The sequence below is a fragment of the Salmo salar genome, chromosome ssa10 (assembly GCF_905237065.1).
Source record: "Salmo salar chromosome ssa10, Ssal_v3.1, whole genome shotgun sequence".
In the NCBI taxonomy this organism is placed as follows: domain Eukaryota; kingdom Metazoa; phylum Chordata; class Actinopteri; order Salmoniformes; family Salmonidae; genus Salmo; species Salmo salar.
Window position 1 is genome coordinate 120,452,225 of NC_059451.1, and position 23,173 is coordinate 120,475,397.

Here is a 23,173-nt window from a genome sequence, read left to right on the forward strand (position 1 = left end):
ATTGCTTACTTTATTTCATTAACATTATTTTTTTTCACCCTTTTATAATACATGTTTGGTATTTTATTAGGATCCCCATTAGCTGTTGCAAAAGCATCAGCTACTCTTCCTGGGGTCCACATGAAACATAATACAGAACATTAATAGACAACAACAGTTCAAGGACAGAACTACAAAAATATATATCAATACATACACACAAACTATCTAGGTCAAACAGGGGACAGGCGTTGTGCCGTGAGGTGTTTTATCTGTTTTTTAAACCAGGTTTGCTGGTCACTTGCGCAATAGTGTAGCAGCGGATGTAGAAACAATGTAGCGCTTTTTCACATCTTACCTATCAAACGGAACAAAATGACACATTAAAGAGTATTTTTTATTTTATTCTTATCTAACAGGATATTTTCCCTTTTGTTAAAAAGAGTGAAATATTAGCCGAGAAGCAGAGCAATGTGTTCTGTATTAATTTCCGTGATGTTTTAATATGTTTTTGACGAGCTGTTGTACTTTCATGGACTGCAGAGGGGTGTCCAACGCGCGCATGCGTAGTGCAAGGGATCACGGTCGGGGCGGAACACGCAGAACGTTGCAGATAGCAATACAACATCTAGAACTGTTACACTTCTCCCGAACGATGTTCTAATGACATAAGCGATACATTTCTATCTTCAACGTTGTGAACTTTGCGCCCGGTGACCCTCTTGGTTAACTACGTGCATTTCGTACTACAATAAGGCCGACCACGGCGCAGGAACACGATTGAAGTTTTGTGCATTAATTTAGCTGGTTTTCACAGTCTGAGTTAATTTCCAGGAACACTGTGCTTGATCTCACTCGTTTTGTGACTGAGTTGAGTTGTTTCGGTGGTTATATCGCTCGACGGTTGAGACGCCGCGGTGTTGTTTTCATCAAGCTGAGGAACAATTGACTGCATCATCATTTTTGTTGGGGGGGAATCGTTTTAACGCGAATGTATATTCCAACTGTCTCTGACATCTATTCCACCCACGTGTTTGCTACCTCTGCTTTCTTCTCATAGAGATGTATCCATTGACGTTCTCTTCCATTTGATAGGTAAGATGTTAACATTGTTACATTGGTCGCAACATCCGCTGTTATACTACTGTGTTGTGAAATTGGCCGCAGATTCATTTAGCCTTTTATTTTCTGTTACTCAAACAAACCAAATGGACAGATCCAGAATCACGAGTGGACCTCAGAAGAAGACTAATTACAATCTAGCTGTTTGCGTCGTGTGTTTCTTACTCACTCGGCATCTTCCAAAACCACAGGTATTGGTTGTTGTTTCTCATAGTTGAAGAGGGATTGGATGATCAGACTCTTGAGTTGTAGGGGCCTATCTAGGGCTCTGGTTAAATAAGATAAACGGTTTACTATGTAGAGAATAGGATGCTATTTGGGAAGTAGTCGAGTCACACAGCCTAACGGATGACAAAGTTCAAGGAACTGAAGCTCAGACGTATCGTTTTCATCTCGTTGCGTGATTTGAAATATTGATGTGATTCCAATACGTAGGCTCAGTCTTCTAATAAGGCAGTGTTATAAACCTTACACATCTGCTATGAATGTAATTGCGATGACCACTTGTTCTGAATCCTACCAGCCTATTGGGCTGAACTCATGTGCATCGTGCTGTCTTCAGATGTATGGCACAAATATAGTATGGTGATTTAACAGACGCTCTTATGGCACAAATATAGTATGGTGATTTAACAGACGCTCTTATGGCACAAATATAGTATGGTGATTTAACAGACGCTCTTATGGCACAAATATAGTATGGTGATTTAACAGACGCTCTTATGGCACAAATATAGTATGGTGATTTAACAGACGCTCTTATGGCACAAATATAGTATGGTGATTTAACAGACGCTCTTATCCAGAAGCGATTTGCAGAACTGTCAACATTGACGTGAAGCAGATATTCAGTAGCAGCCTATATGTGGCCTCCACTAAGGAGATACAGCAAGCCTTAACCATAAGGCTTGCAGATTATGACTCCAACTCAGTATTGTTGCTTTGTGTGAACATGGGAATGTGGTGGTGATGGGAAGTCATAATTATTCTCCCTGCTCTCTTTCTCTTAGTCTTTCTCTTAGTCTCTCTCTATGCCCCTCTCTCTCTCTCTCTCTCTGTGCCACTTCCTTTGGCTCACTGGGTGCAATAGCGGCAGCTGTCTGAACCACCAGACATCCTCCCACACAGCCTCCGCTCTGTCCTCATCTCCCTTCGCCTTTCCCCCTCTCCTTCACTCCTTTTGAGCTCGCAGAAAGGCTGCATTATGCCTGTTAGGTACAAGGGGCCAAAATAGAGTGGCAGAGGGAATGGCCGAGCCCACAGAGGGTGAACTGACTGCTTCTGAAGAGGGTGTCACAGAGCCTTTAGCATCACCAGACCAGAGATATGTTATCTGTAGGGATGGATGGGCAGCAGCTTGTAGAGACAGTGGGCGGCCTTTGTTTTTGGAGGACTTGGTTGAAATAGGGCTTTAACAACTCATTTGTGGATGATGGTGTATTGCTATTTGGTATCCTTTAAATTTCAAGTTAATTATGCTGTAATAAATGCATGGGAAATCTTACTCGGCTGAGCTTGCACATAAAAAAAATACATATATATTTTTAAAGCAGTCACACTCACAGGAACTAACTCTGGTTCATATAATACCCTTTGGCCAAGCAATAGTGTGTGTGTCAGTCTTAGAGAGAAAATGGTCGCCTTGGGCCAAGGCCGTAGTTCTCCCAGTTAGGTCACTGACCTCTGGCTCTGACCCTCTCTATAAACAATAGCCAGCATACAGAGTCACAGTTTTCACACACAGAGAGCTCCTTTGTAGCCGGATGGAGCTAAACAACTCAGAGAATAGTCAAATGGCAAACCAGTGATGGAAAGAATTGAGCCGGATGGAACTAAATGAGTGAAACTGTTACCCTGACTGGTGACTAGCTTGAGCAACACATGGAGCGATGCAAAACAAAAGCTCTTAGTACTATTGTGGTAGCAGGAACATGCATTCTGACTCCGCCTTTAGTGTCTAGCTTGGAATCTGAACAGATATGTGCCGTTTCACTTCACCACGTCAATGGGAGCGTATCAGTTTGACTTCCAGGCTATATAGTCGCTGTGGCTACCAGTGAAATGCTCAATGCTGCCTAACTAATGCTGATGGTGATATCCACCTTTCAGCCAATCAGATAATGCCAGGTCACATTCATCATCATCATCATCATCATGCATATCCAGGTCAGTTAGTGGTCTGTCCTAATGTGATCGACTGTGCTTTAGAATAAATTGGTATACTTTTAATATCCCGTAGAGAAATTGACACCAGACAGGCATATTTGACATGCAATTGCTATCTTGTCTTAGGTCTTTCTTTATGTAGTGTTGTCTCTCTTGTCGTGATGTGTGTTCTGTCCTATATTTTATTTATTTTTTAATCCCAGCCCCTGTCCCCTCAGGAGGCCTTTTGGTAGACCGTCATGAACAAATTCTTATTTATATTAACGGACTTGCCTGGTTAAATAATAAAACATACAGAAAACATACATCAGATGATGTATGCCTACATACATAACCAGACATATACATTTACGTCATTTAGCAGACGCTCTTATCCAGAGCGACTTACAAATTGTTGCCACTGCTACATCTTCTACTATGTCATTTCCACGAGCACCAACGTGAAGTTCATAGGAGCGTGTCAAATTGGATGTCAAATGAAAGCGAAGAGTCTATTTATTTGTTGTTGTTGATATTAAGGCACATACACATTTTTAACCATTTTCCATCCTAAAAATTAGGTATAAGCAAAAGGCTTAGATTTGTGGTCAAACAGATGGAACAAGGGGGTCTTAGGAAACATCTACCAGAAAAAGTCTTAAGGTATTTGAAATGCATGAAAACAACTAAAGACTCCTGCCAACTAATAAACACAGTGCGTTCGTAAAGTATTCAGACCCCTTCACTTTTCCCACATTTTGTTATGTTACAGCCTTGTTCTAAAAGGGATTTCATTGTTTTTTTCCCTGATCAGTCTAAACACAATACCCTGTAATGACATCACAATACCCTGTAATGACATCACAATACCCTGTAATGACATCACAATACCCTGTAATGACATCACAATACCCTGTAATGACATCACAATACCCTGTAATGACATCACAATACCCTGTAATGACATCACAATACCCTGTAATGACTTCACAATACCCCGTAATGACTTCACAATACCCTGTAATGACTTCACAATACCCCGTAATGACTTCACAATACCCCATAATGACATCACAATACCCCATAATGACAAAGCAAAAACAGGTATTTAGACATTTTAGCAAATGTACTAAAAATAGACAACTGATATCACATTTTACATAAGTATTCAGACCCTGTACTTAGTACTTAGTTGAAGCACCTTCGTCAGTGATTACAGCATTGAGTGTTCTTGGGTATGACGCTACAAACTTGTCACACCTGTATTTGGGGAGTTTCTCCCATTCTTCTCTGCAGATCCTCTCAAGCTCTGTCAGGTTGGATGGGGAGTGTTGCTGGAACAAATATTTTCAGGTCTCTCCAGAGATGTTCGATCTGGTTGAAGTCAGGGCTCTGGTTGGGCCACTCGAGGACATTCAGACACTTGTCCCGAAACCACTCCTGCGTTGTCTTGGTTGTGTGCTTAGGGTCGTTGTCCTGTTTATAGGTGAACCTTCACCCCAGTCTGAGGTCCTGAGCGCTCTGGAGCGGGTTTTCATCAAGGATCTCCCTGTACTTTGCTCCGTTCATCTTTCCCTCGATCCTGACTAGTCTCCATTAGACTCTGTAACGATTTTAAAGTCACCTTTGGCCTCCTGATGAAATCCCTGAGAGGTTTCCTTCCTAATTCACACGCTTATCAAGAAAACATCCCTGGTCATCCCTGCTGCCTCTGATGTTGCAGACTCACTAAGCACATGCTTCGTTTATAAATGAAGTCTGAGTGTTGGAGTGTGCCCCTGGTTATCCATCAATTTAAAAAACAAGAACATTATGCCCTCTAGTTTGCTTTATATATGGAATTTGAAATTATTTATACTTTTACTTTTGATACTTAAGTATATTTAAAACCAAATACTTTAGACTTTTACTCAAGTAGTATTTTACTCAGTGACTTTCACTTTTACTTGGGTCATTTTTTTACTTGGGTCATTTTCTATTAAGGTATCTTTACTTTTACTCAAGTATGACAATTGGGAACTTTTTCCAGCAGTAGCAGCAGCAGTAGTAGTAGTAGTCGCAGCAGCAGTAGTAGTAGTCGCAGCAGCAGCAGTAGTAGTAGTAGTAGTAGTAGTAGCAGTAGCAGATTTGATTTATTAGGACCCCCATTAACCGACGCCGATGGCGACAGCTAGTCTTACTGGGGTTCCGACATATAACGAAAAATACATTACAGACAAAATACTTTTCAATTTAAAAACGTGTGTGTGTGTGCATCTATCAGTTACATAGATGTCAGTCCATACACAACAACAAGAATGTCAAACGGGGGAGAGGCGTTGTGCCATGAGGTGTTGCTTTAATGTTTCTTAAAGCAAGAAGTGACAGTCAGTCTCTCCTCAACTCTTAGCCATGAGAGACTGGCATGCGTAGTATTAATATTAGCCCTCTGATTACAATGAAGAGCAAGACGTGCCGCTCTGTTCTGGGACAGCTGCAGCTTAACTAGGACTTTCTTTGCATCAATTGACCATATGACTGGACAATAATCAAGATGAGATAACTAGAGCCTGCAGGACTTGCTTTGTGGAGTGTGGTGTCAAAAGCAGAGCATCTCTTTATTATGGACAGACCTCTCCAATCTTTATAACCATTGAGTCTATATGTTTGGACCATGACAGTTTACAATCTGGTAACACCAAGTAATTTAGTCTCTTCAACTTGTTCAACAGCCACGCCATAACATTACCAGATTCAGCTGAGGTCTAGAACTTAGGGAATGAGTTGTACCAATACATTGCTTTTAGTTTTAGAAATGTTCAGGACCAGTTTATTACTGGCCACCCATTCCAAAACAGACTATAACTCTTTAATGGTTTCAGAGACTTCATTAGCTGTGGTTGCTGATGTGTATATGGTTTAATCATCAGCGTACATGGACACACATGCTTTGTTTAATGCCAGCGGCAGGTCAATGGTGAAAATAATAGTAGAGGGCCTAGAGAGCTGCCCTGTGGTACACCACACTTTAGATGTTTGACATTAGATAAGCTTCCGTTAAAGAAAACCCTTTGAGTTCTATTAGATTGCCATGTCGTGGATTCAGAGCTGAGGTTGAAAAGCCATAACACATAAGTTTTCTCAACAACAGGTTATGGTCAATATCAAAAGCTACATTGAAATCTAACTGTACAGGTCCCACAGTCGTCTCATCAATTTATTTGAACCAATCATCAGTCATTTGTGTCAGTGCAGTACTCTAGAAGCATGCTGAAAGTCTGTTGTTCATTTGTTTACAGAGAAATAGCATTGTATTTGGTCAAACACAAATTTTTCCCCCAACAGTTTGCTAAGAGCTGGCAGCAAGCTGATAGGTCTGCTGTTAGAACCAGTAAAGGCCGCTTTACCACTCTTGGGTAGCGGAATGACTTTAGCTGAGAACAGACTTTCCTCTTGGCTCAGATTAAAGATGTGACAGGTAAGAGTGGCTATAGAGTCAGCTATCATCCTCAGTAGCTTTCCATCTAACATGCTGACCAAACCGGACGAGCGCACATTATTTTTGTTCACCCACACCAGAAGCGATCAGGACATGCAGGTTAAAATATCAAAACAAACTCTGAACCAATTATATTAATTTGGGGACAGGTCGAAAAGCATTAAACACTTTTGACAATTTAGCTAGTTAGCTTGCTGTTGCTAGCTAATTTGTCCTGGGATATAAACATTGGGTTGTTATTTTACCTGAAATGCACAAGGTCCTCTACTCTGACAATTAATCCACAGATAAAGCGGTAAACCAAATTCCTTTCTTGTCAACTCTCCTCCTTCCTCATGCTGCTTCCTATTATTTTGGACATAATATGGTGGTTGGCAACCAGCGTTACTACAACCTACTGGAATGTGGAAGTTCATCTGTCAATCACCCACGTGGGTATATGGAGTGTGGAAGTTCATCTTTAAATCACCCACGTGGGTATATGCTCCTAAAAATCTACGATGAGATGGGAGAGGCCAGACTTGCAGCGCGTTGAGCGTCACAAATAGAACTGATTTCTATTTTAGCGCCTGTCCACACAGACGTTCGCGAGACGATGTGGGTGCAATGATTGCATAACATGTATGTGTAAATTTATTTTGCAGTGCTCGCGCACACGTCACGTGTCCGATCTGGTCAGCATGTAAGTTGTCAATGCCAGGAAGTTTATCATTTTTATTTTATTTTAACCTACATTTTAACTAGGCAAGTCAGTTAAGAACAAATTCTTATTTACAATGACGGCCAAACCCGGACACGCTGGGCCAATTGTGCACTGCCCTATGGGACTTGTTAACAGTTATTGTCCATAATTGTAGGTTACATGATTGCTGTATATGATAGTTGTGCCAACCCTAGCCTTTTAGACTTTTTACCAGCATCATAGAGATGTTCAACTGGTTTGTGTTGACGTACTGCAATACCTTCTCTCTGGGACTGTCGAGTTCATGATGTTCTATGTGTCTCTACCTCTGTAGTCAGTCTGTATCACAGAGCACATCATGTCTCCATGCTGAGAGAGGCTTTCATTGAAGCCAACTTCCTGGTTCCTGTTGTAGCCTCGGGCACATGTCACGCAGCACGACAGGCCTTCTACTGTACTGTACTGCATGCACTGCAGCATCTATATAGAGGAAACGGTGTCATGTCACGCAGCACGACAGGCCTTCTCCTCTACTCTACTGTACTGCATGCACTGCAGCATGTATAGAGGAAACGGTGTGTGTGTGTGTGAACCTCAGTGTGGGTGGAAGCCTGGTGGTGTCCTTCAGAAAATATGTAGGCTGAGTTCACTTTGCTGAATTGTCAGTCAGGAACCCAGGCTAGCAGAGATTCGACTGCACTTCAGACCTCTGGAACTAAAGTATGTCTGACCCACACACACACTGAGATCAGTAGGACCAGCCCACAAAGGCTGTGTAGTGTCTTCCTCTAAAGGGAAAGGCTGTGGTTTCATGAGTTGTAGGGCTGGGTTAGGGGGTAGTTTTTTTTTTTTGTAGTTCCATGAAGGGGGACCCTTCTGGGAACAGCTAAAGCCACAAGAAATGCTGAATTCTGTCTCATTCTCTCTCACAGCCTGGTAGCCTGCTGCCGCTATGATGTTGGCCTATCCAAGGAGTTAGGGTTTCCCTATGCTATGATGTTGGCCTATCCAAGGAGTTAGGGTTTCCCTATGCTATGATGTTGGCCTATCCAAGGAGTTAGGGTTTCCCTATGCTATGATGTTGGCCTATCCAAGGAGTTAGGGTTTCCCTATGCTATGATGTTGGTCTATCCAAGGAGTTAGGGTTTCCCTATGCTATGATGTTGGCCTATCCAAGGAGTTAGGGTTTCCCTATGCTATGATGTTGGTCTATCCAAGGAGTTAGGGTTTCCCTATGCTATGATGTTGGTCTATCCAAGGAGTTAGGGTTTCCCTATGCTATGATGTTTGTCTATCCAAGGAGTTAGGGTTTCCCTATGCTATGATGTTTGTCTATCCAAGGAGTTAGGGTTTCCCTATGCTATGATGTTGGCCTATCCAAGGAGTTAGGGTTTCCCTATGCTATGATGTTGGCCTATCCAAGGAGTTTTTCATACTGCATGTTCTTCACCCAGGCAGGGCTAAATGCAGTGTGAACGCAAATTCACGTGGAGCTGTTTCTGGTAGAGAGAAATGAAGTGTCATGCGACGCAGGTCTGGTCCATATTGTTCCATTCCTTACACAGTGACGTCACTGGCCTACTGGGGACTTTGCCCAGACCCTCTCCTGTTGCTATCAGTACGACAAACCCAGATGTATTGCCATACAGATCAATATGTAAACACAGGAAATCAAATTGATATCAGATTGATTTGATTTGGGTTTCTTCTTGTCGTTCTACATCGCAAAAGTCTTGAACGGCTGGTCAGGGATGTTTCATGGTTAGTGTACTTTAGACACGTCAGCTGATCTATTTCTGCATCTATGGGAAGTGTGTGCTTGACGTATGACCTGGTAAAGTGCAACAGTATGTGGTTTTACTCCTCATCCATGCCATGTGGAACTGAACTGCCTTGCCCAATGTGTCATGGTAGGTCTTACATTATATGACTGGAAGTCTTCATGTGCTCTGACTGTCCTCCTACTCCACACACACTGTAGCTGTGTTGACCTGTGTTGACCTTAAATTAGTCTGTCTGACGCGTAGTAACCATGGATGAAACGTGTTTTCAAAGGGAAGGGTGGTAGGTCCCCCTTACTACCAGTCACTCTAGCTGTGCAGCCAGCAGCTAAAAGTGAAATAAACAAGAAAAAAATGTACAGTAAACATTACACTCACAGAAGTACCAAATTAATAAAGACATTTCAAATGTCATTATGTGCAAATGGTTAAAGTACAAAAGGGAAAATAAATAAACAAAAATATGGGTTGTATTTACAGTGGTGTTTGTTCTTCACTGGTTGTCCTTTTCTTTGTGGCAACAGGTCACAAATCTTTCTGCTGTGATATTTCACCCAGTAGATATGGGAGTTTATCAAAATCGGGTTTGTTTTTTTGAATTCTTTGTGGATCTGTGTAATCTGAGGGAAATATGTGTCTCTAATATGGTCATACATTTGGCAGGAGGTTAGGAAGTGCAGCTCAGTTTCCACCTCATTTTATGGGCAGTGGCTCTTCTATTGAGAGCCAGGTCTGTCGACGGAAACCTTTCTCAATAGCAAGGCTATGCTCACTGAGTCTGTACATAGTCAAAGATTTCCTTCATTTTGGGTCTGTCTCAGTGGTCAGGTATTCTGCCACTGTGTACTCTCTGTTTAGGGCCAAATAGAATTCTAGTTTGCTCTGTTTATTTGTTAATTCTTTCCAATGTGTCAAGTAATTATCTTTTTGTTTTCTCAAGATTTGGTTGGGTCTAATTGTGTTGCTGTCCTGGGACTCTGTGGGGTCTGTTTGTGTTTGTGAACAGAGCCCCAGGACCAGCTTGCTTAGGGGACTCTTCTCCAGGTTCATCTCTCTGTAGGTGATTTGTTATGGAAGGTTTGGGAATCGCTTCCTTTTAGGTGGTTGTAGAATTTTACATTTCTTTTCTGGATTTGAAAATTAGCGGGTATCGGCCTAATTCTGCTCTGCATGCATTATTTGGTGGTTTACATGGTACACAGAGGACATTTTTGCAGAATTCAAATTGAGTCTCAATTTGGTGTTTGTCCCATTTTGTGAATTCTTGGTTGGTAAGTAAACCCCAGACCTCACAACCATAAAGGCAATGGGTTCTATAACTGATTCAAGTATTTTTTTGCCAGATACAATTTGACATACCAATTAGGATGTCCCTTTTGATGGCATAGAATGCCCTTTTTGCCTTGTCTCTCAGATCGTTGACAGCTTTGTGGATGTTACCTGTGGCGCTGATGTTTAGGCCGAGGTATGTATAGTTTTTTTTGTGTGCTCTAGGGCACCGGTGTCTAGATGGAATGTGTATTCATGGTCCTGACAACTGGACCTTTTTTGGAACACCATTATTTTTTATCTTACTGAGATTTACTGTCAGGGCTCAGGTCTGACAGAATCTGTGCAGAAGATCTTGGTGCAGCTGTAGGTCCTCCTTGGTTGGGAACAAAAACACCAGATCATCAGCAAACAGTAGACATTTGACTTCAGATTCTAGTAGGGTGAGGCCGGGTGCTGCAGACTGTTCTAGTGCCCTCGTCAATTCGTTGATATATATGTTGAAGATGGTGGGGCTTAAGCTGCATCCCTGTCTCACTCCACGGCCCTGTGGAAAACATTTATTTTCTGCTAATTCTAACCGCAGACTTGTTTGTGTAGATGGATTTTATAATGTCGTATGTTTTTCCACCAACACCACTTTCCATCAACTTGTATAGCAGACCCTCATGCCAAATTGAGTCAAGGTTTTTTTTTATCAACAAAGCATGAGAAGACTTTGCATTTTTGTTTTGGTTTGTTTGTTTGTCAATTAGGGTGTGCAGGGTGAATATGTGGTCTGTCGTACGATAATTTGGTAAAAAGCCAATTTGACATTTGCTCAGTACATTGTTTTCACTGAGGAAATTTACAAGTCTGCTGTTAATGATAATGCAGAGGATGTTCCCAATGTTGCTGTTGACGCATATCCCACGGTCGTTATTGGGGTCAAATTTGTTTCCACTTTTGTGGATTGGGGTGATCAGTCCTTGGTGCCAAATATTGGGGAAGATGCCAGAGCTGAGGATGATGTTAAAGAGTTTTAGTATAGCCAATTGGAATTTGTTGTCTGCATATTTTATCATTGCATTTAGGATACCATCAACCCCACAGGCTTGGGGGGGGGGGGGTTGTATTTTGTCCTGTAGTTCATTCAATGTAATCGGAGGATCCAGTGGTTTCTTGTAGTCTTTAATAGTTCATTCTACGATTTGTATTTGATCATGTATATGCTTTTGCTGTTTGTTCTTTGTTATAGAGCCAGAAAGATTGGAGAAGTGGTTTACCCATACATCTCTGTTTTGGATAGATAACTCTTCGTGTTGTTTGTTTAGTGTTTTCCAATTTTCCCAGAAGTGGTTAGATTCTATGGATTCTTCAATTACGTTGAGCTGATTTCAGACGTTCTGTTCCTTCTTTTTCCATAGTGTATTTCTGTTTTGTTTTAGTGATTCACCATAGTGAAGGAATAGGCTCAGGTTTGCTGGGTCTTTCTTAGCTCTCTACGTTCTTCATCAAAACATTTGTTGTTGTTAATTTTCTTCGGTTGTCTGCTTGAAATGATTAGATTTGATAGAGAAGCTGAGATGAGCTATAGGTGTACCTACCATAGGAGTCCCCTCGAAGCCTACCATTGTCTATGTACGTACCCAGCGTGCGACAGAGCTGCAGGAGTTGTGACCCGTTTTTGTTGGTTATGTTGTCATAGTTGTGCCTTGGGGGTCATATGGGGGAGGGAATGCTGTCACCTCCAGGTAGGTGTTTGTCCCCCTGTGTGCTGAGGGTGTCAGGTTTTTGTCCAGCTCTGGCATTTAGGTCACCACAGACTAGTACATGTCCCTGGGCCTGGAAATGATTGATTTCACCCTCCAGGATGGAGAAGCTGTCTTCATTAAAGTATGGGGATTGTGTCTCTCTCTCTCTGTCTTTCTCAATTCAATTTGCTTTATTGGCAGGATGTAACAATGTACATATTGCCAAAGCTTAATTTGGATATTTACAATATGAAGATAACAAGAATCAAAATTGTCAATGGGACAACAGTAACAACAATAATCAAGGGTCAAAATAACCAACACATTCAACAATAACAATAAGCATACAGTAGAGGACATGTGCAGGTTGATTGGTCTGTCAGACACTGTCCCTCATCTTATGGCAGGCAGCAATGTAGAGCGCTGCCAACCCACAGCTCTCTGCTTCCTCCCCCAACAGGACGGGTAGCCTACTCTCATCAGAGAGGTCTTTGAAACCTTGAATAAGGGTTTCAAACTTGGGGAAATGACACTAATTGTTTTATATTTATTTTTTATATTTTGTCAGGAAATGCAGCTCCGTCTCAGGTTCTGCTGTTGTGCAGTGGTTGCACAGCCTTTCCTCTACAGGGAGCCAGGTTGTCCTGTGTCTACCCTTCTCAATAGCAAGGCTGTGCTCACTGAGCCTGTACTATGTCATGGTTTTGATCAGTAACCATGGTCAAATGGTTAACCACAGTGTACTGTCCATTTAGGGCCAGATAGCACTGCATTTTGCTTTGTGCTTGTGTTTCCCGATAAGCAATGTAGTTTTGATTGTGTTGTAATTTGTTTTATTCTGATTGATAGGATGTTCTGGTCCTGAGGATTCTGTCTCTCTGCCTGCCTGCGCCTTTCTCTCTCTCTGTCTGTCTGTCTCTGTCTCTGTCTGCCTCTCTCTGTCTGCCTCTCTCTCTCTCTGCGTGTTTTTCAGTGAACCTACCCTAGTGTGGATTAATCAGTCTTGGCTCTCGGTCATACAGGAAGTTCACCATTGGCAGTCCCCTCTAGCTGTAATGGGTTCTCTCTGTGATATGTCCCTGGGAGGAAATGATCTCACGTTGTTACTCAGCCAAGGTCCTGTTCATTAGGGCATGCAACAGAAAACCTTTTTATAAAACAGTGGAATAGGGAAAATGTGCATTTCACATTGGAACAGGTCCAGGTAGTCTCTCTCCCTGTTTCAGTCTTTTCTTTTCTTTTGGTCCCTAATGAACACAACATAGGACTTGTCCATGGGAACTGACCCTGGCTGGGAAGTGGTTTGTCCCGGGATGATGACATCACTCATGGGCCGTGCATTCCCCCCTCATGTGCATAGAAACAGAATTACTAGAATGGGTTTGTCTGTTCTGTTAATGACATCATCTATGCTTCTACATGCTGCTCTGTTTTGTGTATAAATACTATGTCAATACATCCATCCATATGTCATTTACTGTGGCCGATTTTTAGAATAAAATATGTTTTAAAAACGCTTCCCTCCCTATAGTTAGTGTCTGCCAACCTAGAAAATGGAGAATGAGGAGACTCCTCTAATGGTCCAACCACTAGTTTCCATTCCAGTGTTGAGGAGAACTATATTAACCCTACAGGAGATTCACTGGGGCTGAAAGTATCAACTTTCAACTGTTTTGGTGGGAAAAGGAATTAGATGACTTCTCCATATGAATGAAACTATATATATATATTAGTTTCATTCATATATATATAATTGCTTTTAACTAGCCTGATTCCAGATCTGACTGTTTTTTTTCTTGCCAACTATTATGATCATTGAGTTGTTTTATACAGATCTGGGACCAGGCTAGTTTTAAACAGAGTAGGAGGATCTATACTGCGTTCAAAACCAAGTGGGAATTTACCACCATAGAGTTGGATAGAGGACTCTAGGTGGATATAAACTGTTTTGGCATGGCCATTGAGGGCTTCACCATTTTAAAATAGTCAACTGGGTTGGCCTTGCTATGGGTGAAGGAAGGATCACATGATTCTATCCGGGTCATCAGAAGCCAATGAATTATAGTTGAAAGCAAATATTCCATAACTGTACTGTAGATGGCAGTAAATCACCGTCATTACCTTTTTATTCCTGTTCAAACACACTCTAGGTGGCGGTATAAACCCTTTCAGTTTGTTTGTCAACTCATAGAAGTCATTTTTTTTAAAGAAAAATGGACTACTTCAAAATGGAGATGACCCTCAGTGGCGCTGCCCGTGCACTCATAGACGCCATAATGGGACATATAAAGATGATATCTCTGTCTTTCTCTATGTTTACCACATATTACTGTGAAGAATCTATTTGAACGGCCCTCAAACTGGTCATTACTATTGAGAATCTCTTTTTATCATCCTTAAAGCTCTGGTCCAGAGGCTTCGTACGAAGGGTTGCGGTACCTCTCGAGGCTTGCAGAGGCCAAATCGAGCTCCGTATCGCATTGCCGTGTGCCTCCCAAATTCTGTAACAATGTGGAAGGTTCTGCATTGACATGATTGGTTGACGGTGGGCGGGGGGAGGCGGTACGTCCTGTATAAACTGACTTCTTTTGACAACTTCCTTCACAATAACTCTGCAAGAACTCGGAATGCCTTGACTTCTGCGGAGGCCGCGTCGCACTAAATATTGTACGGCCAATGCAGATTCCCGGGAATGACCATTAATCGTCTTTCACGTACGCAGCATTCATCTTGCAGTTTTATCTCCTTTATTAGATTGTGGGCTGGGCCAAACTAAAATGTTTCTGAGAACTCGGGGAGTATGGTTATTATTCATTAGAATCAAAGATTAGCCCCACCCCCCACCACCCCCCCGTGATGCCGTTGGATCGTAATGGAAACTTGCTTACCAACAGTTGCGAAAGTGAGATGGAAAAAAAAAACTCATCAAAAAGACCTGCTTACTTCTGCTTTCTACTGCCAGCTGTTATTTATACTCCTCTCTGTTCTTCACGCTTTACTTTCAGATCGGTCTACTGACTGCCCCATTTTCAATGTTGAGTTTAGGTGGTGACTGTCTACTTAGGTTGCCCACTGTATTGTCTGTAACGGTCGCTTCTTGTCTCTCCACAGGTGTGTGTGTGTTAGTGTGTTATGGTAACGTCTGGTGTGTGAGGCCTGCGTCAGGAGACCCCACTGCCTTTTTCAGCATGTCTGAATCCCAGGTGAGACCTGGAGATCACAAACAAAGATGGCTTCATGTTGAATAGAGAAAATACTACAGTATATACAACATGTCATTGACTTTAGTTGTAGCCCTGAACCAGCTCACCTGATTCACCTATTCAGGGAGCTTGATGATCAGTCGACAAGTTGAATCAGGTGGGCTGGCCCCCAGAGTTGTTGAATCAGGTGGGCTGGCCCCCAGAGTAGTTGAATCAGGTGGGCTGGCCCCCAGAGTTGTTGAATCAGGTGGGCTGGCCCCCAGAGTAGTTGAATCAGGTGGGCTGGCCCCCAGAGTAGTTGAATCAGGTGGGCTGGCCCCCAGAGTAGTTGAATCAGGTGGGCTGGCCCCCGGGAGTAGTTGAATCAGGTGGGCTGGCCCCGGGAGTAGTTGAATCAGGTGGGCTGGCCCCCGGGAGTAGTTGAATCAGGTGGGCTGGCCCCCGGGAGTAGTTGAATCAGGTGGGCTGGCCCCCGGGAGTAGTTGAATCAGGTGGGCTGGCCCCCGGGAGTAGTTGAGGTACATGAAGCGTCTGGTGGTCCCCGAGGAGACGTTTGACGTTTGAGAACCCCTGCACTACACCACCTATTGTCATTGAACTGGTTTATTGCAGCGTTGAGGTCACTTCACTTTCAACCCAGATGAAATAAATATATATATTTTTTAAATCCACTTGCTTTTTATGAAAACCTTTTCCTCACTCCTCCTGTCCCTCAGACCCCAACATGGCCGCGGGGAACGGAGTGTATGGCCAAGTACAACTTCAAGGGCACCACAGAGCAGGACTTGCCCTTTAACAAAGGAGATGTCTTAACCATCATCGTTGTCACTAAGGTAAAGTACCAAACTCTCCATGTTTAGGAAGCAGCTTGTCTTTTACCACAGCTGCCATTGTCTCTGGCAAGCGAGATTAGAAAACAGACCAAATGGTTTATCGTTTAAGGGGAAACGTTGGCTTAATCTTTTCAGATTTTTGTTGTGTTTCTTGAAATTGTGACGAAGAAGAAGAAAAAAAAGTTTAGAGTTTTTTTTTAAAGGAGGCGTAGTACTAAATAAATATTTAACAATCTAGATTTTATTATGTAACCTTTTTATTTAACTAGTCAAGTCAGTTAAGAAATATTTCTTATTTACAATGACGACCTACCCCGGCCAAACCTGGACGACGCTGGGCCAATTGGGCGCCGCCCTTTGGGACTCCCAGTCACTGCCGGATGTGATACAGCCTGGATTATAAATTTACCATCTGGATTATAAATTTACCATCTGGATTATAAACTTACCATCTGCCTCCATTTTGAATATAGTTTAACCATTAATTCAGATCACTATTATCAACAAATGGTCATGAGAAGCAAAATGCAAAAAACACAAGTGTTATTAAATATCATTGTAAAAATGAACGAAACTTAAATTAAAAAAGACTTAAATTAAATAAATAATAAAAAATATTTAAAGACACAAATCTTTAGTTACAATACTGACATTTTCAACAATTAACAGTCTAGGGTTCCATATCTAATGGGGTTACAAAGCATGACCGTAGAGATGCCTGCCGGGCCGTGACCGTAGAGATGCCTGCCGGGCCGTGACCGTAGAGATGCCTGCCGGGCCGTGACCGTAGAGATGCCTGCCGGGCCATTGGGCCTATTACATTTACATGTTTAGTCATTTAGCAGACGCTCTTATTCAGAGCGACTTACAGTAGTGAATGCATACATTTCATAATTTTTTTTCTCTCCGTACTGGTCCCCCGTGGGAATCGAACGCACAACCCTGGCGTTTCAAACACCATGCTCTACCAACTGAGCCACACGGGACCACAGGAAATGAGAATTGATCATACAACCTTTCCATGGCGGGCTGAACAAGGACAATTTTAAAACCTGTTTTTAATTTAACCTTTTTTTTTTTATCTAACTAGGCAAATCAGAGGGCGAACCAAATACTTTCATTCATACCAGATCTGACTTCAAAAATCAATTGTTGACCAATCCAAAAGGTTATAAGATATCCAATCAGATGGAAGCAGCCAGCATCCTCTAGAAAAGGGGTCACATCTATGCTTGATGGTCTGAGGAGGTGGGCTGTAAATCACAAGTCCTCAGAGGGTTTTCAGTAATGTTGTCCATCTCTCTACGTTATTTACTCAGTCAACCCTGATCTTCTAATCAGAGTAACGGTAACATGTTTTGTCTCAGGACCCCAACTGGTACAAAGCCAAGAACACAGCAGGTCGAGAAGGCACCATCCCAGCTAACTACGTTCAGAAGAGGGAAGGGGTGAAGCAAGGGGGCAAGCTGAGTCTAATGCCGTAAGTACAGTACAGTCTCCATAGCCTGGTTAAACCAGTCTGAATCCTTTTACAACGTTGCTGGAAGTACAGTACAGTCATCACTCCATGTTGTACTGAAATGACTTCCCATGAATACACCGCTAGTGGTGTGCTGCTGCAGGACTCGCCAGTGGCTGTGTAACAGTAAAGATGGCTGTCACGAGTACCATTTTAGGGTCAACAGTCAGTAAGTTAATAGGGTAGATTTTAAGTTTTATTATGCCATTTTATATGTATTGCAATACATACATAGGAATGTGTTTTTTTTTTGTAAGAGCTCTCATCAATTAAAGAACAAACACATTCAATGTAAAATATGACAAAGTGAAATCAAACTATGAAACATTTACGACTTTCAGTTATAGTTCACCGCTCAGAGGCTGATACTCAGGTTGAACGGTTTCTTTGTGTTTCTGTGTGTTTCAGTATGTTTGTGTGATTGTACAGTGCAGATAGGCTGTTTGTCGTGGCAGTGCAGCTGCTGTTATGTGAATCTAAACCCCAGTTGGGCCGTGCTGGGCTGAGCCCTGCCTCTTTCTTCTCAGCCCTGTAATTGTAGTTCACTGTCTGTTTCCAGTGCCGCTTTGTGCTGTCTGCCTGTCTGTCTGTCTGCCTGTCTGTCTGTCTGTCTGTCTGCCTGTCTGTCTGTCTGTCTGTCTGTCTGTCTGCCTGTCTGTCTGTCTGTCTGTCTGTCTGTCTGCCTGTCTGTCTGTCTGCCTGCCTGTCTATCTGCCTGCCTGTCTGTCTGCAAGGTTTCCTGTTGGTTTCTTTCAATCTCCCACATTTAGCCACATGCTTCAGTTCTGAGAAGTGTGTGTGTGTGTGTGTGTGAGACTCCTTGTTGTAAAAGAAAAGCATTTTGTGACAACTGTTGACAACAATTTCCCCCCCCCCTCCCCCATTTCCAGATGGTTCCATGGGAAGATAACCAGGGAGCAGGCAGAGAGTCTCCTGATCCCCCCAGAGACGGGCCTGTTCCTGGTCAGAGAGAGCACCAACTACCCTGGTGACTACACTCTGTGTGTCAGCTGCGACGGCAAGGTGGAGCACTACCGTATCGTCTACAAGGAGGGTCAGCTCAGCATCGACGAGGATGAGTTCTTCGAGAACCTCATGCAGCTGGTGGAGGTACAGGGGAAGATATATATATATATATATATAAGCCACCCAATCTATCCCTACCCCCTTAATCTGACCCCTTACCATTTTGACTGTGGTAGATCTGAGAAGTCTAGATAGGTTTAAACGGTGTAGTTGTGGAGATTCCACCATATTGCGTCCACCTTACAGGTCTGCAAACATCAAAGGGCTCGGGCCAAGGGAAACATGTAGGGAAGGAATTAGGACCGGCTCCTAAAGCGAACTGGTACCAATGAGCTTTCCACTCCTGCAAGCAGAGTGTGTGAGCACTGAGCACCGTTGTTGACTATACAGACGTGGTTTCGCTGTTAGTGAGGTGTTCTGGTCTCTGAGACGGTCTGTTAGTGAGGTGTTCTGGTCTCTGAGACGGTCTGTTAGTGAGGTGTTCTGGTCTCTGAGACGGTTTGTTAGTGAGGTGTTCTGGTCTCTGAGACGGTCTGTTAGTGAGGTGTTCTGGTCTCTGAGACGGTCTGTTAGTGAGGTGTTCTGGTCTCTGAGACGGTTTGTTAGTGAGGTGTTCTGGTCTCTGAGACGGTCTGTTAGTGAGGTGTTCTGGTCTCTGAGACGGTCTGTTAGTGAGGTGTTCTGGTCTCTGAGACGGTTTGTTAGTGAGGTGTTCTGGTCTCTGAGACGGTCTGTTAGTGAGGTGTTCTGGTCTCTGAGACGGTCTGTTAGTGAGGTGTTCTGGTCTCTGAGACGGTCTGTTAGTGAGGTGTTCTGGTCTCTGAGACGGTCTGTTAGTGAGGTGTTCTGGTCTCTGAGACGGTTTGTTAGTGAGGTGTTCTGACCTCTGAGACGGTTTGTTAGTGAGGTGTTCTGGTCTCTGAGACGGTCTGTTAGCGGTAGGTTCTAGATCATTTCACCTGAAGACACCTGATCCGGCTTTCACTTTCAAAACCACCCTCTCTTCCTCCTAAACTCCCCTCTCTCTCTCTTCCTTCCTTCCTCCTAAACCCCCCTCCCTTCCTTCCTTCCTTCCTCCCTTCCTTCCTTCCTCCCTTCCTTCCTTCCTTCCTTCCTTCCTTCCTTCCTTCCTTCCTTCCTTCCTTCCTTCCTTCCTTCCTCCCTCCCTTCCTTCCTTCCTCCCTCCTAAACCCCCCTCTCTCCTTTCCTTCCTTCCTCCCTCCTAAACCCCCCCTCTCTCTCTCTTCCTTCCTTCCTCCCTCCTAAACCCCCCCTCTCTCTCTCTTCCTTCCTTCCTCCCTCCTAAACCCACCTCTCTCTCTCTCCCTTCCTTCCTCCCTCCTAAACCCCCCCTCTCTATCTCTCCCTTCCTTCCTCCCTCCTAAACCCACCTCTCTCTCTTCCTTCCTTCCTCCCTCCTAAACCCCCCCTCTCTCTCTCTTCCTTCCTTCCTTCCTCCCTCCTAAACCCACCTCTCTCTCTCTTCCTTCCTTCCTCCCTCCTAAACCCCCCCTCTCTCTCTCTTCCTTCCTTCCTCCCTCCTAAACCCCCCTCTCTCTCTCTTCCTTCCTTCCTCCCTCCTAAACCCCCCCTCTCTCCTTTCCTTCCTTCCTCCCTCCTAAACCCCCCTCTCTCGCTCTTCCTTCCTTCCTCCCTCCCTCCTAAACCCCCCTCTCTCTCCTCTCTCTCTCTCTCTCTCCACTGTACATGGACTGAGTTGTGGACCTAAAGCACATGTTGATGACATGCGTCTATATATATATATATATATATATATATATATATATATTTTTAAACCCAACCAATGCTCTGCTGTTTTTCACAATGCTGCCCTCTGTTGGTTACTGCTAGGTCCTGCTGAATCAATCCTAAGGTTCCTTCCAGGGTTGGGATCAACTCTATTTTTACTTACTGAATTGACATGGAATTGACCTCAACCCTGGTTCAAATCTAACGTACCGACCATCACCAGTATTCACAACCTTTAACCCTTCCTGGGTCATGTTATTGACCGATGCCTTCTCTCTCTCTTTGTCCTCTCCCTGTCCTCAGCACTATACCAAAGACGCAGATGGTCTCTGCACCAAACTGATCAAGCCGAAGCTGGAGGAGGGAACTGTGGCAGCCCAGGATGAGTTCTCTAGGAGTGGCTGGGCTCTGAACAGGAAGGAGCTTAACATTCAGCAGTCCATAGGCAAGGGAGAGTTTGGAGGCAAGTATGTATGTCCCTGTTCATGTATGTCTGTGGCTGTATGGAGACGTTAGACCCTCTGGGGGAACGATGTGTTATTATCAATCACTCCTCTGCATCACAGCCTGTTCTGGGATGTCCACTGTCCACTCTTCAGTTCACTGCACCCAATACCTGTTCTGTTGGTGTGTGTGTGTGTGTGAAATGGTCCGAAATGGATGCTGTCATTCTCACTTACAGACGCAGGATGGGTGTTTAAACCGTCTACACAGAGTGTGCCACTCATTGCCACCCCTGACTATTGAGCCAAGGTATATCCAGGATGTAAAAGGTTGAAACACCCATCCTGAATCTGTGTCTCTCTCTCCCTTCAGATGTGAAGGTGGGAGACTACAGAGGGACCAAAGTAGCTGTGAAGTGTATCAAGCATGATGCCACGGCACAGGCCTTCATCGCAGAGGCCTCAGTTATGACGTAAGTTTCAGAGAGGACTACAACTCTGGTCAGTTTCAGAGCTTTGAGAGAGGACTACAACTCTGGTCAGTTTCAGAGCTTTGGGAGAGGACCACAACTCTGGTCAGTTTCAGAGCTTTGGGAGAGGACTACAACTCTGGTCAGTTTCAGAGCTTTGGGAGAGGACTACAACTCTGGTCAGTTTCAGAGCTTTGGGAGAGGACTACAACTCTGGTCAGTTTCAGAGCTTTGGGAGAGGACTACAACTCTGGTCAGTTTCAGAGCTTTGGGAGAGGACTACAACTCTGGTCAGTTTCAGAGCTTTGAGAGAGGACTACAACTCTGGTCAGTTTCAGAGCTTTGAGAGAGGACTACAACTCTGGTCAGTTTCAGAGCTTTGGGAGAGGACTACAACTCTGGTCAGTTTCAGAGCTTTGAGAGAGGACTACAACTCTGGTCAGTTTCAGAGCTTTGGGAGAGGACTACAACTCTGGTCAGTTTCAGAGCTTTGGGAGAGGACCACAACTCTGGTCAGTTTCAGAGCTTTGAGAGAGGACCACAACTCTGGTCAGTTTCAGAGCTTTGAGAGAGGACCACAACTCTGGTCAGTTTCAGAGCTTTGGGAGAGGACCACAACTCTGGTCAGTTTCAGAGCTTTGAGAGAGGACCACAACTCTGGTCAGTTTCAGAGCTTTGAGAGAGGACTACAACTCTGGTCAGTTTCAGAGCTTTGGGAGAGGACCACAACTCTGGTCAGTTTCAGAGCTTTGAGAGAGGACTACAACTCTGGTCAAGTGTTTTAACATCCTTATTGTTTTCTTAGATCAGTGTTTATATGATCTGTGAGGTTTTGGTTGAATGTGCAGTTATTTAAACAGCTTTTCTAAAATGTTGAACTCTTGCTAATGTGTGTTGGTCGTCTTCTGCAGGCAGCTGAGACACAATAACCTGGTTCAGTTGATCGGTGTCATCGTTGAGGAGACGGGAAGCCTGTTTATTGTCAGCGAGTACATGGCCAAGGTAGGTTGGCTCTTTTATGATTCAGTTAAGTGAAAGGTAGTACATGAATACATAGTTATATAAATAAAGAACCAGATAGCCCAGAATACCTCTCTTTTATAGGGCAGTCTAGTGGACTACCTGCGCTCCAGAGGCCGGACAGTGATCTTCGGGGATTGTCTACTCAAGTTCTCACTGTGAGTATGATAATGATTGATCTGTACATCTTCAATAACATTACCAGAAGTCTGTTTGACAGTGGCTTATAGCAGCCAGTTGGAATTGTAACATTGTCAATTTTGGTCAGCATTGTTAGACTCTTTACATGTCGACCGTCTCCCTCCCCTCGTTGTGGCGTGTGTGTGTGTGAGGCGATGGAGTATCTCGACGCCAACAACTTCAACAGAGACCTCACTGCCAAATGTAAACTACATGAAATAGTTCAACTAAATGTTGCCTGTGTCCCTCCTCCTCCTCTGTAGTGACGTGTGTGAGGCCATGGAGTATCTGGAGGCCAATAACTTTGTCCACAGAGACCTGGCGGCACGTAACGTTCTGGTGTCTGACGAAAACATCGCTAAGGTCAGCGACTTTGGCCTGACCAAAGAGGCCTCATCCAATCAGGACACGGCCAAACTGCCCATCAAGTGGACCTCACCAGAAGCTCTGAGGGAAAAGGTAGGCTAGTGTAATGGAGATTAGAACGTGCTAGAGCTAGCTTGAAATGTCGTCAATGTCGCTATCGAATTTGATCGTTTTC

At 43.7% G+C, this 23,173-nt stretch overlaps 1 protein-coding gene and 1 non-coding gene across 3 annotated transcripts in view; one reads left to right on the forward strand and one right to left on the reverse strand.

Annotated features, from left to right (window-relative positions):
• The first annotated feature begins 615 nt into the window (after nucleotides 1–615).
• Nucleotides 616–23,173, forward strand: part of LOC106561717 (tyrosine-protein kinase CSK) — a 28,983-nt gene continuing 6,425 nt past the window's right edge. The window contains exons 1-10 of one of the 2 annotated variants that reach the window (XM_045688543.1): nucleotides 616–1,074; nucleotides 15,301–15,392; nucleotides 16,109–16,225; nucleotides 17,593–17,705; nucleotides 18,635–18,854; nucleotides 20,823–20,982; nucleotides 21,336–21,435; nucleotides 22,344–22,434; nucleotides 22,537–22,610; nucleotides 22,896–23,091. In XM_045688543.1, coding sequence (XP_045544499.1) covers nucleotides 15,378–15,392; nucleotides 16,109–16,225; nucleotides 17,593–17,705; nucleotides 18,635–18,854; nucleotides 20,823–20,982; nucleotides 21,336–21,435; nucleotides 22,344–22,434; nucleotides 22,537–22,610; nucleotides 22,896–23,091 — 1,086 coding nt within the window. In that variant the 5' untranslated portion in view covers nucleotides 616–1,074; nucleotides 15,301–15,377. Of the gene's footprint in view, nucleotides 1,075–1,157; nucleotides 1,293–15,300; nucleotides 15,393–16,108; nucleotides 16,226–17,592; nucleotides 17,706–18,634; nucleotides 18,855–20,822; nucleotides 20,983–21,335; nucleotides 21,436–22,343; nucleotides 22,435–22,536; nucleotides 22,611–22,895; nucleotides 23,092–23,173 lie in introns of those variants that run through there. The other variant, XM_045688544.1, reaches the window with a different exon arrangement.
• Nucleotides 17,138–17,213, reverse strand: trnas-uga (transfer RNA serine (anticodon UGA)). The gene has a single exon. It is a non-coding gene; the product is annotated as a tRNA-Ser (tRNA).